The 16,911-nt window shown below is 41.0% G+C and overlaps 1 protein-coding gene across 1 annotated transcript in view; it reads right to left on the bottom strand.

Annotated features, from left to right (window-relative positions):
* The window catches only part of MBOAT1 (membrane bound glycerophospholipid O-acyltransferase 1), a 65,185-nt gene that overhangs the window by 16,717 nt on the left and 31,557 nt on the right, over window positions 1–16,911 (bottom strand). Inside the window, exons 4-7 of the mRNA XM_082479206.1 lie at window positions 15,107–15,202; window positions 5,586–5,641; window positions 3,326–3,380; window positions 410–593 (exon numbers count right to left, since the gene is read on the bottom strand). Of these exons, the coding sequence (XP_082335332.1) occupies window positions 410–593; window positions 3,326–3,380; window positions 5,586–5,641; window positions 15,107–15,202 (391 nt within the window). The remainder of the gene's footprint in view (window positions 1–409; window positions 594–3,325; window positions 3,381–5,585; window positions 5,642–15,106; window positions 15,203–16,911) is intronic.

Genomic DNA, 16,911 nt, shown 5'->3' with positions numbered 1-16,911 from the left:
AAGTTTCTGGTTAGCTGTGATTCCTGTACTTCTAACATCTCCTGCACTACGGGTGATATTTGATTTTTTTTTTTTTCCTGACATTTCCTCTTCTGTCTGGAACTGAACTGCAACTCATCATTGTCAAAACCTGCAGACCATTCCCATCGCTGCACAAAGGATACCCATTAACCAATGACCTGTTTTTCAAGCAAAATGCGTTTGGGGAATTCAGGAGGAAGACACTAGCCCTTTCACCCCTGACCCTGTGATAAACACAGCAGCCACTTCAGAGAAAAAACCCACTGTAATGGTTACTGGGAAGACAACCCAAAAATGGTTTTTCTTCTTAGTTTTTAATTATGAGAATCATGTACAAAGCTGTACTCTCCTGCCCTTTGCAATAAATCTTTGTCATTTTAAAACTTACAGTTGGAGAAGGATCAGGAAGCCTGTCATAACCCTTCTGCTTCCAGTTCACTTCTAACAGTTTCATGTGCACATGCCTTCCTTCAATGAAGGCTATATAATCCTTGTAATTGCTGCAAGGCCCAGCTATGATGCTCATAAAATTGAGGAGATAGCTTAAATACTCCAGTAAAGAAGGTCTTGTCCTGTGAAAATCAAACAAACAAACAAAAAAAAACAAAAACCAAGGTAAAACACAGCAAAGGGTTACATGAATGCTTTTTGTTGTACTGTCTGCCTCAGTCTCCAACTCTCTCCTACCAGCCACCCTCCAGCTGAAAGCTCAGTAGATCTGTTTTGGAGCAAATGAAGCACAGCCTCTCTTATATCCCAGTGATGTCTGGCAGATGGCAGTCAGAACAAGGATAACCTGGAGGTCCTTAAGCTACAGGTGAACGAACGCTACTGATTTGTAAAGTTGTAATCTTATTGCTAGAAACATTTTAGTTAAAAACAGTCATAAATTTAAATACCCACTCTCAAACAAATTGACTTGCACGTTTTGAACAGGCCAGGACTGAGAAGCTGGTAATTGGTTTTGGACATCTGTCCCGTATGTCAGGGACCAGTAACGGCTGGCAGACCACAAGCTGAGTAACACTGGTCTCACCAAGCTGTGCAATGCAGTACTCTGCCTTGTTATGCAAACCACAGGGCAGGGAGCATTTAAGATCAGGACTCTCAGGCCTGAGAGGAGCTCTTACCCACCCTTCAGTTCAGGCTTTTGAGAAATGGGAAGTGTGATGCGAGACATAGAGAATGAAGAGGCACTCTGTCCTACTGTGCAAATAAAGGAAGTAATTGCCTGTATTGCATCATGAACAGGAAAAGGAACTAAGGGAAAAAAACAGATAAATCAAAAGACAGCTGAAGATGAAAGTCAAAGAAAGTCCATCGTGTTCATTTTTTCCATTTTGCAAGTGCATATCCCACAAGTTCCTTCGGGGGTTTTACATTAGATGTAAAATGAAGAAGATCCTCTGCCCTTGCTACGGGTCAGTAGGATGAAAAAGAAAGATGCACAGGCCTCTCACCACTACGGCAATTTGTAAATTGTTGGGCTTGCTTTATTTATGTGGGAGAAAACACCAATATCCAAATTCTGCACTGAGATACATAGAGCTCTTCATGAATGTGCTAACAGTCATCATTCAAGAAAATGAGGATTCCCCAGATGAGAACAGAAACTAGGGCACAGTGCTTCAGGGCTCTACCATCACGACACAGATGGACAGACATAAACCAAAATCCACTTAAAATTCTTTCAGGCCAAAACATAAATTTCTAGCAGAAAAACTAAGCAACGGTTAAACATTTGCTGCTGCCTACTTTTATTCTGAAGCAGAATTAGTTTGAATAAACAGATAGCTTAGCCAGGATTTTCTGCATTCACCCTGGTGGTTATTGTAGATGTTAGTGCCTGAATGATATGTTCTCTGGTGAAAGCATTTCACAGAAAGATGCAGCGAACAATTTGAGACAAGGCTCATCTTTCTGTTCAGCAAAATCAGGTCCATGATTTGGATTTCTGAGCTCTACAGTAAGATTAAAGTCATTAGTTTCAACTTAGATTCTGCACATGGGTGGGTGGGGAGACATGAGCAATGCAGGAAGGAATGTACAGAGGATGAGTGAGAAACAAAAACAGACCAAGAACAGGAGGGAAGACAAAAGGCTGTATTACCAAAGGGGATTTAAAACTCTTCAGTTATGACTTGTCTGCCACCGACACTTGAGCTATTGGCATGCACTTTTCTATTATGAGCTCATCTACTGTACAAGAAAAAAAAAAGCCTGTTTGGTGAGAATTTGACTAGAATTAATCATATGGTCACAAGGGCCCAGTGCAATTAAACATTATGTTGTGAGCTTTAAAAATAGACACAAAGCTATGGGTCACAGCAAAAGTTATAGGAGTCTCCCTACAGGATTTTTGCTTGTCAAGAAATTACTCCCTTCTTACTTTTAGAAGCTCACAGGCAGATTTTCTGATGGCTGACTCTTCTGCTTTGGAAATTAGGGAAATAATTTCCTTGTCATTAAACAAACACTTCATGGTGAAAGGTAATTATGGTTCTAAGGCTAATTCTGTAAAGCTAATTATTCTAAAAAGATGTAAAAGAATTTACCTGCATGCTGCACTTGTATTGAGAGACAAGATAGAAAAAAAAAAACAAAAAAGGTGCTCAAACATACGATCAACATGCTGTCTTCCTCTGAAAAATGAGAAGACTAGTCACATACCATGAAGGACTAGGAGTATTAACATTACAGAGGGAGACCGGAAAAATAAAATTTCTGTGTCTGATAATTATGGCAAAGAAAATCAGTACTTGACGTATCAGAGTCAAACCAAAATGGATTTTTACAGTGCTTTGCTGACAGAGGAGTATTCTACTTGCAAAAATAACATATCACAGATAGGATGAAGGGAATAGCCAAAAAGTCTGTACAGTACAGTCTTAGCTTGCATAGAAAAGAGTTGATTCAGCAAAAACTAGTTTCATTGCACATGGAGCATATATTTAAGTCAATGAGAAGCTGCCAAGTAGTTTAGCGCTTTGCTGACCAGCACAAGGTGGTAAAGGCAGAAGTCCTGGATTGAAGAAATAAGGAATACAGCAGAGAAGCTATGTTTGTGTAAGGAGGGCACTGACAGCAGCATTACAAAAACAAAATGGCTCAAGCAAATAGAAAAAGCAGGTAGAACTTTTGGCTTATCATGGACTGGGAAGAAGCAGGGAACATTTTCAGGGCCAGGCCACTAAGCTGGTCCCGACATTGCAAAGTAAAAACAACAAAGACAATAAACAAACCCAAACCCTACATTTCTTTGGATGCAATTAAACTGAAATCACTAGGGGAATTAAATTCTTACTTTACAGCAAGCCGATTTTGCTCAGCAGTGAGCTCCTCAGCTTGTCGCCCTATTCCTAGAGAGAAAGAAAAGTCACATTAGATCTTTCCAAAAGCCAAACAGTGAAAGCCACCCCCAAAAGCCTTCTGTTTGCATCCCACAGATAACTTTCTAAAGCCATAAGCTTCAAGATTTCTTTGTCACAGGCAGTTGTAATACAGCTCAATTCCCAACTTTTAGGTCAAGTATATTCACGTTCATCCCTACCTCTTTACCTCATTCCCCCGTTCTCACCCTTGCTACACTTTCAGGAAGAGCAGCCATAGCATTCACACATGCACAAAGCAACTCACAATGCCACCAACTGGCAGCGACCCCCGGCAGCCTCTGCTAACAGTCCTGGGCTGGAAAAACCTCTGTTCCCAGAAGCCACTGGCTCATTTAAGAACAAGCCTCCCGCTGGCTCCTTGGTGAGAAATGGAGCATTTCACAGCAGGAGGAGTGGGCAGTGGAAGAGAAACACGCTCTCAGGAAACAGAAGCTCCACTGGTGTGAACGAGCAGTCTGGCTGCCTGCTGCTGGAGCAAGCCTAAACACACACATCAGAAATAATCTGGAATTGTACATGGACCAGACTGGAAGGGTGACCTCCTGTTGAGTGCACAAGACCTTTGGGACCAGAGGTAGAGCACAGACTTGCTGTCCCAGGAAAACTATGAAAAAATCTCGTATAATGGCCAGCGAGTAAACAGATGTTGATCATAGCAAATATCTCAAAACCTTCACTCTGAAGCTTTAGCTGCACATACTGTGAGGAGTCCCACTGGCTTCAGCGGAACAACTCACCATGGGATGAGTCACAGCACTTGGTGCTGAGCATGCATATATACATCTTCACAAGATCAGGGGCTTGGCATCAATTAACACTACTGTTCTAAACATACTGGCCATAATTACCAATACACATACACAAGAGACATTTCCTAAAAAGACTGCTGATAAGCTGCTCATTTCCATTCTCTCTCCACTATTTCAGTTTGTAAATACTGGGAGGGCTTGAGTTCCAGGGAAACAATTAAGCACTTAATTACTTAAAGGGCTGGGTATTTTCTTTGTTTCCATTTATGGGCAGCTGCGTTAAATTTTTACAAATAGAGATTTGTCACTGATGCCTGAACTGCAAGCTGCCTCCATATCTACCGCTTCATATATGGATGTCCACAGCGTAATGAGCCTTTTCCACCATCGTTAATCTGTAGGATTTCTGGTATGCTTAAAAATGCTTCTGCCTCTGCTGCTATCTTTTCCTTTCTGCCTGTTCGTTTACCTTCAACATCCTAGGTGTGCATCTAGGCTGCACACCACTGTGGCACACAATGATACCTGAGCTGGCTAGTTTAAATAACAGAAGCAGAGAAGCCCCAGCAACATGAATGTCAATGACAAGGTCAATTAGCTGAGCTTCAAGCTGCGCCCATTATAGCCAGCTAAAAGCATTAGACCCACTTGTGTAAACTTGGCTTGCGAACAATGCCAGACCCTGCACTCTGTGGTGTGCACCTTAGATCATAACAACTCTATAGCAGGCTACTTATTTTGTCACCCACAGCTTATAATGCAATGGGCCTCGGACCATCAGTAGTTCACACTGCAACATCAGGAGACATGAGCAATAACGGTACTGATGACAATTGACATTTCTAGCCTTTGCACTGCACTAGACATGGGCATTTTACTGGGAAATAATACTGCTCTTTGTCACAGCGCAGCACAAGACTGAAGACAATGCTATTTTGTTTGCAACTGTGCTTGTCCCTGCACTGGGAAAAAGCTATTGAATTCCATCTCTCGCAACTCATGGAGTATATTATCACTGAATATATCAGTGATAGCATATTTTTGCTACACTGACATTAATGGCATAAATGACATTAATGTATCAAATACAACTCGATACAACTCAAGAACAGCTTCAGATAGCTTAATGGAAACGTACTGTAGCATCTGAACAGTGGATACTGGTACTAGCTAAAATCCAAATTGGGCCCCAAGGAAGCAGAGCCCCCAAAGGCAAAACCAGTTGTCTTCGTTACTGCAAAAACAGTTTGATCCTAGGGAACTGATCAAAACTTGAAGTTTCTCGTTTTCCTCCACAAAGCATTTTTCTTCTTCATTTGGAGCAACTTGCTGAACTACATTCATCCACTCCATAACTCAACCACAGAATGTGCTGGAATAAAAAGGCTGTCTTCAGGACATGGGAAGAGATTCCTTTTCTTACCGTCATGTAACTGGCATGCAAGTGTTGTGATCTTCTGTGTAATTATCATCAGCGGACTATAACAAAGACAGGAACAACAGTTACATGTCTTGTAAAACAAATTACTCCCAACTTTCCTACTGAATGTCTTTATCCCTTTAAAAGGCATAACTGTATTAGCAACAAGTGGAAAACATCCAATTAAAACTGAAGGAGGAACTCAGGCATAAGACAATTGCCTGGGTTCAAAACAACCCCACAGTAACTTGCACTGGAATTTTTAATTGCTAAGTGCGCACAAAGCCTTATTTAATGTCTCCCCATCCTGCAGCGGTGCAAATTGTAATTCAGAAGAAATCACACTACTATGAAATACCAGCTTCTGCAGTCCACTGAGCTTCCTTTCAGGCAAAGACCAAATTCAAGCCCCGTACGACACAACACTAGAATACAGCAATGCTGCTGTAACATAACTCTGGCTCTCCTTACTGTTTCTCTCCTATTGTCTGTCTCCTCAGTGCCCTATAAAAATGTCAACTCTGCACATACACATGCTTATTTCCCTACATGAATAGCCCTATCAATTAGGACTATGTGCAAATATCAGAATAGCTGTCAGCACAGCAGATTTCCCACTTGCTGCTTGGCCACGTAACTGCCTTGTGGACAGCCTGTCCAAGATGTACCACCCAAATAGGGGTGTTTGGGCATGTGGGATCTGGAGCCTCCCCAAAACATGAGCTAGCTGTACCTGAGCCACACTTACAGGCTACGACAACCTACCAGTTTTGGGGCCAACCAAACAAGCAGCACAGGAATAGCCACTATGTTCAATAGAGCTGCTTATACTTCCTGCATCCAGCTTTACAGAGCTTCTTAGCACTGTAGGCAAAGGTGAGATGCTGTAGCTAAGGAACCAAAAAAAAGGTAAAACTCAGCTTGCTGGCATCAGGAGCTGGTCCCCACGAGAGTAAAGGGGACAGCCAGGAGAATTCAGAGGTATGTAAGAAGAAAGATGTGGGGAAAACCATGGGGACAACTAAGCAGTCCCTCATAGGAAGAGGTTCCAGGGCTAATTGTGGTTCACATACAGCCTCTAAGGGCTGTGGAGCCCTAAACACAAAACCCGGCACTGAACATCTGTAATCTGGAAGGACCCATGGCAAGCAAAGTGAGGGACAAGCACCTGCTAATGCTGCCTCTCCCTGTCTCTCCGCCACTGGGGACACCAGCATGGTGCCCAGATCTCACACTACTTACAAGACCTTCACAACTGCAATAGCTAGGAGGTTGTAATGGGTGATGAGGATACGTCATTATTTTCTAACCTTTATTTGTGATGATTATATGTAAAACCAGTTCCACAGAAGAGATTTGTCTTCTCTGAGGATTCATACAATGGATTGTTTCTCGATTTGGTGATAAATTATTAACATAAACCATACAGATGTTTCTGCTTGAACACAAATGTTGTCTTCAACGTGGAAATTAAAACCCAAGTTTGTGTACATGCTATTTACAGAGTTTGACTGGCATGTGGAACTTTTTAAAGATATGTAGATGATTACTTCAAATATTATGGCTATTCACTTTAAATATTGTAATATATTTTCTTGAATCCAATGAAAGTAAAAAAGTTGAAGGCTTTTTTTTTAGTTTGAGCACTGCATTTTTCCCACCGATTTCTCAAGATAAGAAAAAAGAGCAAAAGTTACATTCAATGATATCTCTGTCTAAAATAACAGTCAAATATTCATGTTCTGCTGAGATTTTCAAGATATTCTGAATCATTCGTGACTAAAATCAAGCTACTGGTTGCAATCAAATATAAATCCAATGGCTAAGATAAACTGTTTGCAATCTGATTATCCCACTATGACAAATCAAACTGATTTTCAAGATAATTAATATGCTAAACATGGTAAACACAAGAATTCTGGAAAAAGACATCCATCCTAAGTGGTCTTTTCTTTAATGCTAAATATAGCTGATCTTTTTCAAGAGTCTGCATGTAATTCTACGTGGGTAATTTGCATTTTCTGCCCCAAAAGAGAGAACATGCAGTATCGGCCAATTTCTTAATCAGAAACTATTTTTATGGTTTCAGCAGTCTCTACTTGAAATGTCAGTAAAAAAGCTTGCACATAAAATCGAGAACAAGCTTAGATATACACAGGTCTGGAATACAACTGTAACATAATGGTTTGTAGAGCAGCTCTCCTTGGGTCATCTAGACCACTGATTACAGCTAAGGAGTGGTTCAATTCAACAATGACTTTTCACCTTTCAGGCAACTCCAATGTTTTGAAATAGTCATTCCATTTTTTATTCCAATTCATCTTTCAAGAAAAGCTATTTATAAGCTGTTTTCACCATTATCTTCAACATCCTATTCCTCAAAGTATTTTCCCATTCAGACAAAGTTTAGCTTTGCTTTCAAAGATACATAAATCCCAATCCTTTAAGCATATGAAAAAGCAGATTTTTTTAATCCTTAAGAAAGACAGAGGTTGTCAGCAATCCAGCAGTTCTACTGCAAAACACAGATTTTTATTTTGTCAGTGCTTGACCTTTTAGTTTTATGGCTGTATATTAACACTTGTTTCAAATTGGTTCAATTTGTTGCATATGTTTCTTATGGCAAGCGCTTTATGCCAATATTGAAGTGGGTAACTTTAAACCTCAGGCTCAGAGCCAAAACCGTATGCCTTTAAGTGCCTAAGTTTAGACACTTGTCTTAGAAAATTGGGCCTCCCACCGTAAACCAGAGAGAACCAAAATGCAAACAATCCCGATGTGCTGATTAACCAAGGGAAACAGAAGTGCAGTCTGCACTAAAGTCATACAATGTATAAACACAGAGAAGAGAGAGGTTCTTTTCATCTATATTAGGAATTCATCGCCTCATTGATGGCACATTGTAACCCAGCAGAACAAGTCAGCCTCTCGTGCATTTTAATCAGAAAAGAGGGATGGTCTGCCTCCCTCAAATCCTAACTCCAGAGGAGACATGGAGCACAACAATGCTGCTGCTGACACCATGGGTGGGAGGGAGACCCACAAATTGCATCCGAGATACCTTCAGTTCTCCCTCCTGCCACCATCACATTACACATTTACATCTCTCTTTTATACCCTACCCGGGAAGGTGGAAACCTGCTGTACAGTGGCAACAGGATGACACCCTCTAAATCTTTCACAAGATCAGTATCAGATATCATTAAGTGCTTCACGCAAAGGGTAAGCAAGGTTTCAGGTGAACAGGGAGCAACTTCCTGCTCCCTCACCCATCTACCCACACTGACTTGATCTCACTGGGAAACCAAGCCTTCGCCGCAGGAAAGGGCACAACAAAACAATGGCAGTACTGGAGCTCTCCCTCCTTCTGGCACCCCTTTGGGATGTGGAGGCCCCCCCACCTTCTGCACACCCACTGTGTCTGTGTCTGTCCCACTCCTCCCTGGGGACTCACCAATCTCTCCTCATCACGCACACACACAGAGCAAGTCTAAGAATGTTTTTGTTTCTTCAGAATAAAAATAGTCCTCCGTTCCCCCATAATTGCAGAGCAATGCGTGAGGATGCAAGTCTCGAAATATTAAATATTAGGTAAGAAAAATACATTTAATTTAGGGGGAAAAATAGTTTCATAATTTCCTCAATACACTAGTGAATTTTGATTATTAAAAAACAGCAAAACCAGAGTATTGAATTGTCAATACAGCATTATATCACATATAGTCAACTGTTTCCAACATGATAATATTTTAAATCTTAGACTCTACTGTAAAAAAATCAGTAGTGCTACAAACAAGAAAGGACATTAACAAAACTATAAAACTTCCAATAATCTTTCTTTCTCCCAAATTTTGAGATGCACAGATTATTGGAGTGGGGCAAAATATTTGGTTGAATTTAAAAAGACAATCTAGCTACTATACTTGCATTTACAGATGAAACATGAAGACCTACCCCTAGGAAGGAAGCATTTGAAATAAAACACATTTAAAAAGCCTAAATGACTTGAAGTCATGCAGAGTGGTGATTCCACATCCTCTCCTCTTCACCCGTCCTACTAAGCACTACAGTTACAAACTAGCACAGAAACACATAATTCAATTTACCTGTGGTGTGACTTTTTGCCTTCCCTCTATGTTTTATATATTGGCTACAATTTTAATCTCAGGTTGTAGCTGCACCGTACCTCCTACACTTAAACTGTAGTTACCAACTTCTAATTTAAGAAAAAAAAAAAGAAAAACCAAAACAAAACATCAAGAAATTGCCCCTGGAAGTCAGTATGAAATAGGAAATGCCAACAAATAAAAAAACAAACCCAAAACTGTCTTTACCTTAAGTTAGATGCCTTGAAATATAAACAAGACAACAAAGATAAAACAGTTTACAGAGAACGCTGAACAGAGGGTTTTACCCTCCCTAATTAAACCTTCCAAATGAAAACATACCAGTTAAATGTCATTTTTAAACACGGCTTGTCCCAGTGAAACAAATTAGCCCAGAGGCACAGGCCAGTGGAACTAAAGATGTCAGCATCAGTTTGTAGCCTGCTGTGGGGATTCCCCCCCCCTTCCCCCCCCATATCACAGGCTTCTGCACTGAGTATGCTTCGATGCTTATGAGAGAAAAGACGTTTACCAAGCAGACTCTGCCTGACCTTTGGTAATCCCATGGAGGAGTCTGGCACACGCTTGCAAGAAATAGTTTCCACTGACCTGATTTCACTAAGAGAAGAGGTGGAGTCAAAAGGCTCATTGCAGACAAGAGTGCAAAACAGCAAACGTTTATTTCAGGTTTATCTCTTTAGCCCTGAAGCTACGATGAGAAGTTCACACAGTCACACTCTGCTACGACATTAAACATGCTGCCGAGGGGATTACAGAGCCAGAGATGCCACAACGGCTTCACTGGCAGCAGGTTGTTACTTCTGCTTTTGACAGCAAAACAGAGAAGTGCTGAAGCACACAGAGGAAAAATACTTCACTAAACAAGATCATGCCTCCAAAGCAACTTCAATTCATGTGGGTTTTTTGGTGAAAGCTCCCAAAGAGCGTTTCTTATGCCTTCATGATAGAAGCATTTCACTTAAAAGAGTATTTACTTCTGGAGAATGCTTCTGGGATGCACTAGATCTGTGGAGCTCTCTAGTAGCGACTGCCTGCTTGAATTCTGGCTAATTCCCACACTGCAGCTCTCGCAGGGCTTCTGTGTAACCACTGGTAAGTGATCTCAGTGCAGTTTCAAGTGGACAAAAGCCCAGCGGAGCAGCCAAGCAGTGAGCAGGCACGGAGAACTGACTGACTTCCCCTTATGCACCCTGCACGTGCGGTGCTGTACTGCCCCTGGGGACCTGCTGTGGACCAAAGTTACCCAGAGCTGCTGGAACATACACTGCAGGCAACGTATTGCACTTCATACATTTAAAAGACAAGAAAATAAAAACAACCAACTGAACATGCAGGATCAGTTAGTATTTCTGGATTATGTTTTAACACAGTAACAGAGTACACCTACGTTTGCTTCCATCAACAAACGTATTTTCCTTGTAAAAAACAGCTGTTGTACCTTCATTCCTTTATTTTGTGGTTGATACTAAGCCACTGAGAGGGGAAAACCCAATAACAAAGCACTAATCACCCAACAAAAATTCACTGCCTGAAGTGACACTTCTTACTAAAGTATCTGCTTATATGGCTTTTTGAGAGGGAACTTTCAAGGACTATCCCTTTCTAAGCAGTTTGCTGCGAATGCTGCTTCTATTCTGCATTTGGGATAGAGGGAACATGTAAAGATGCCCATTCTTTCTGGACAGTGATGCCCACCAAAACACTTTTACAAGAGGTACAGATTTGACATCTGTAGGGAGGAAAACTGCTTGAGTCTCCCTGACAATTCAGCTCAGGTCTCTTTAAGACCAACAGAACATTGAAAGTAATGCCAGTGTGTGATGATTTTCACAAACTGAGTTTCTTTTCTGTAAGGAATGGCACCAAGAAACTCACATATGCACAGTCGTTCCCTAACCAAATGAGCTGCAATATTCAGAAATTTTGCTCAGACACTGCAAGAATTGAAAGAGGAAACCAAAAAGCTCTATGGTCTTAATCAAGCAGAAGATTAAAGCAGACACAAATTCATATGGATGAGGAGCTCCTCTGAATTCCATCCAGATGATTATATGCATATGGCAATTGTTCACGTAGCTTGCTAGATTGAAACCATACCTATTACTAGTTTCCAAAAATCCCAATCAAGATCCCTTGATTTGTTTTAAACTATTTCTCCCTAAAGCCATGATATTACTATACTTGGTCTAAGCCAGTGATACAAAGAAAAAAAGAACCCAAACTATGTTAGTATTACCATTTTTATAAAGTTGTATAGAAACCAGGCAACTTACCAGCATAATCCGCTTAGCATAAAGAAGAAGAAATAAGAGAGAAAAAGAGAGAGAAAGAGTTAGGATTTAGTATTCCTAGGTACAATGTATAAATGCCATGGCAAACCAAGCAAAATAAAATATGCGTGTTTCTCTCAAACAGAGAGAATTTGAATTAAGGGAGAAGCACGGCATTCAGTTATTTTACAATTAGTGTTCAAAAATGAATAGTTTTATTTGAGAAACTAGTCAGGGGAAAATTCCCAAATTATGTCACCACATTTTCGTGAAATAATACAAATGAAAGAACTTTGATAAAATATATATACAATTTTTAAAAAGCAATTAGAATTAAAGTGTAGTAAATTGGAACTGGTTTTCATTAAAACCTGGCTCATAGTTTAAAAAACGGATTTTTCACCTAAGTACTATGCGATACATGAAACACTCTTAAATCAAGCAATTGCTGCAAGCAGCTTGAGTACAGTTTTGGTTGTGGGAGTCAGTGACCAAACCTACCCTTTGCATGAGTTAGAAGAATTAACTAGTCATCAATACAGAACAAGTTTCCTTACTTCTTAACCCTGAAATAGTGAGTCACAGTTTGATTTTCTATTTTACTTAAGACATGACTCAAAAGCTACCTTGCTCTTCATCCATCTCTACCTCCCTTTTATAAACTGTGTTCTCAAAATGGTGGGACTCTAAACAAATAGCACAACCATTACTAAAGAACAAAAAAATACATTTGCAAGCACACATCAAAAGGGTTATGCATGCAAACTGTTAAGTGCACAAAGCAGGTCAAGACAGCAAATGAGGTATGCCGGCTTTTAGCACTGACATTGGGAAACACTCATTTAACATTGGGCTTGTCACTTTATGGAACCGACACTGGAAAGCTGATGGCACTAGAACTGGCTACATGCCTATGTGCTGTGGATTAAAACGTCCTCCTTGCAATCGGCTAGCACCAGAGACTTATGGGATACTGAGATCTCAAATACAAGACAGAAGATGACAGACTTTTTGTTCCCTCTTAAAGATTCCCTCAAATCTAGTGGTTTTGTTTTGCCTTCTCAGTGTGTATCTCCAGCCATGTTTGCCCAAAAGGATGCGAGGCTGGAGGGAGATGGACGTTGCTCCATCGATTCTGTCTCAGTTATTTCTGAAGTCCTGAGGGAGAACTCTAAGGCCATCCTTCCAGCCTGGAGCCTGTTTGAATGCTTCCCTATTACCCCATGCAATAGATGTGGAACCATCAAACATGGGAGAACAAGCAAGAGGAGGTCCAGTTGCTCTTCATACATGGTAAAACTGTTGTCAGGGAGTATATTTTTGTCTCTCTGGGTCATCACGTCTGTTTAGGTACATGCATAAAGCTGAGGAAAACAGATTTTGACAGGTTTATGAGGCTGACCTGGGTTTGAGCCATTTGGATAGTAAATTTTTATTAATACCACTACAATATTTTTATTTATTCTTAGTTTTTAAATATACCGTGAAGATGTAGTTCATATCCATACTACATTTTCCGGTTATCTACTACTTGGCAGTTTTATGTTTGACTGAAGTTTAGGAATTCGTTTATATCTTGAAGCATCAGAACAAAATCAAATAACACAGTAAATTCAGGTATTATTCTTTCAGTACCATTATTATCCTCAAACTCATCATTAAATAAGAGTAGCTCCCTTTTCATCAAAAGAGCAGAAAATGCTATCTAGTCTATAATATAAACAACCACCGTTCCTCTTCTTCCACCCCCAGTCTCAGCTGGATCTTTATTAAATGTCTTCAGAGGAGACAGCTAATACGCCTCACAGTGCATTTCTGAACACACTATTCAGAAAAGAATGCTCTCTCCTATTTCTCTCTCTGTCTCACAGACACACAGAGCTATAGCATTCCAATCCCATTTATAGGCTTCTTGGTATGTCATGCTCTTTCAGGACACGCTTTTGTGTATTAAAAGAACTGCGCAAAAAATCATAGAACTAAATTTCTTTAAATGTATGAGCTCCCATTTCTGCCCCCTGCTCTAATAAGAAAACTCAGAAGTCTCAGAAGAACTTCCCCCCTCCAATTTAATTAAATGCTTCAATCCATCACCACCTCACACAGAGACACATGCACACAGACAGCAAAAAACTCCAGTTGCCTACAAGAAGATAGAGGTTTGGAAGAGGCATCTGTAACTTACTGTGCCAGTTTACAGAGGCTTTTCATAATAAGTTACTAATTACTCTGTATTCAAGACATTCAATTAAACAAGTGGGATACAGATTGGCACACTGTTTCTAAATTCTGTATAAGTATACTTTCCTTTCATAATCAAAGTATATAGAGTAAGCTGTCTATATTTTTGCAAAGCATCCTCTACAGCTTCAGTGAAATCAAATAGAGACTACAGTGTGTATGAGAAACACCGTTCCACAGAAATGCATGGCATATAAAAAGTCGCGCTATTTAAACAGCAGCCACAACCTGTCCCTGTGAGAGAACCCATAAGACCGGTTGAGAGTGAAAGCTGATCTCATGTCTCTTTGCCCAGGTTACCCACTCATCCACCTCCCAGCTCCCCCTGCCCAAGTCCTCCTTTCTCACCCACTGCAGTGCCTGGGGTGGGAAACACCTTCCCAGTTGGCGCATCACGATAAATCATAACAGAGGGACAGGATGATCGGGAGCCACTGGCTGTGCCTAGGAAGGTGGGAGGAGACCTGCCCACCCCACCTCTCAGGGCAGACCACCAGGGACCAGAGCACTAGCCGACCAGTCGTGCTGCTGGCCAGGGCTATTAAACACTACTCCAACACAAGCGACTGACTGTGTATACTCATCCTTCCAGGCTGCTGCTTTAAGTGGAAGTCTAGCTAACTAAGCTCTGCCTTCCTAACCAGACAGTGCCTAGCATGAAAACAGCAGAAAAGAGAAGTCAATGCAAAACAACAACAACAAAAAAAACACGGTCTTTATTCCTTTCTTTAAAGGAAACTCCTTTTTCTTTAAAAAAAAGTCTTAGAAAAAACTTAAAGGAAACAAAATTGCAGATGCTCAACAGATAACATAAAAATTATTCTTAAAACGTACTGAATTGAACTAATAGTAATTGACACAGGACTCAGCTTGCAGACTCACTCACCCGGAAAAATCTGTAGTGAGAATACCATAATGAAATATGTATATTCGGCTTATGTGGCACAACGTGAGGTATCCCATAGCTACAACAAAGGAGTACCTAAAAAACATAACACAGAAAACATAGTTACCAACACAAGTACCAACAAGAACCAGAATCACTCAAATTGGGTTTAGGCTTGTTCAGGAGAAGAGTTTGAATTTTGCAAATTAGGTTGTTAACAAGTCTGAAGCTATGTTACAAGATGTGGCAGAAATTTTCAAAGAGGACTGATGGTTTTGTGTACCCAGCTGAAGCATTACGGAGGTGTCTCCTCACACTGGGGGTGGGAAAAGAGAAAAAGAAGAAATAGAATCACTTCAAGTTGTGCATTTCAATTTCAGAGTTCCCACCCTCACATATTATTTTGAAATTTCTGTCTGGCTCAAGTATTTGAAACCAGATGATACTGTACGTGCATCACTGAAGTTATCCACTGTTTTTTTATCTGTAAATGTTCTTTATTTACACGTACAACTCTTTCTCAGAACTACCAGAAACTAAAATATTTCAAGTTTAAGGTATTTTCACGGAATCACGGAGTTTCAGAGTTGGAAGGGACCTCTAGAGATCATCTAGTCCAACTCCCCGGCTAAAGCCGGATTGCCTAGAGCACATTACTCAGGACTGCATCCAGGCGGGTCTTGAAAATCTCCAGAGAAGGGGACTCCACAACCCCCCTGGGCAGCCTGTGCCAGTGCTCTCTCACCCTCACCGTAAAGAAGTGTTTCCGTGTATTTGAACGGAACTTCCTGTGTTCTAACTTGTGCCCATTGCCCCTCGTCCTGTCACTGGGAACCATTGAAAAGAGCCTGGCTCCTTCTCTCTTCTGATTTTTGATAAAGGCAGATAATGACATGTAGCCTAACCTTTTCAGCTCTACATGCCGAAATACACCATACTCCAGAAGAATCATAGAATCGTTTAGGTTGGAAAGGACCTTTAAGATCATCAAGTCTGACCAAAGAAGCATTCCTTAAGTGGAGTGTGACAACTTTTGGTTTTCAAGATGATCACAAAATTATATTAGGCAGGGCAGTAGCATGACTCTTTCTATCTTAAGAGTTGAACAGTCTGAGGACTGGAAGTGTTGCAGTGTCTAGGTGGGGCAGATGCAGCCTTTCATACTACTAACTTCTCCCTGTATTTACCTGAGCAAGGAAGAGGATACTGGGGAGGTAAGAAGCGGATGGATATTTGGAAACAGACTGACACATGAAGCAAACTAGACAGTACAATGGAAAGCTGGGACACCAGAATGAAAGACTCTCATCACACAGACAGCTCAGGACCATGTCTACTGGTGTCCCCTGCATCAGGAGAAGTTAGCCACCTGGGGGAGAAGATGCAAAGATGTACAGACTACAGAATGAGACTGCACATCCTGCACACCCAGCAGAGCTGAGCCACAGGAGGTCAGGCAGGCTGGTAAGCACACGTTGCCAAGCAGCATCCCCCCAGACCCATGGGAGGATTGATCATGGTGGGGAACTAAAGGTGAAATCAGACAAGAGGAACAGTCAGCAACTGACTGAAAATGAGCCAGGCCTTTGTCAAACCATGGCTGGCATTAAAAGAAATGAGTTTTTCCTCCCTGGGGACTAATATACTGCAGTCTGAGTGACACTGATGGATTGCAAGGCAACCTGCAGGTCACGTGGCCCACAGCAAACAGCTGGATGAAAGGCAGACTGAGGGGACATGACAGCTTCTTCAGATTTAGAAAAGAATTTGTCTTATTTTATCTGGGTCAGGCATCCAGTCCAGCC

The sequence above is a fragment of the Vanellus vanellus genome (genome assembly GCF_965231255.1).
Source record: "Vanellus vanellus genome assembly, chromosome: 2".
NCBI classification, from domain to species: domain Eukaryota; kingdom Metazoa; phylum Chordata; class Aves; order Charadriiformes; family Charadriidae; genus Vanellus; species Vanellus vanellus.
The sequence above is the reverse complement of the archived record's forward strand: the minus strand, read 5'-3'. Positions and strand labels throughout refer to the sequence as shown.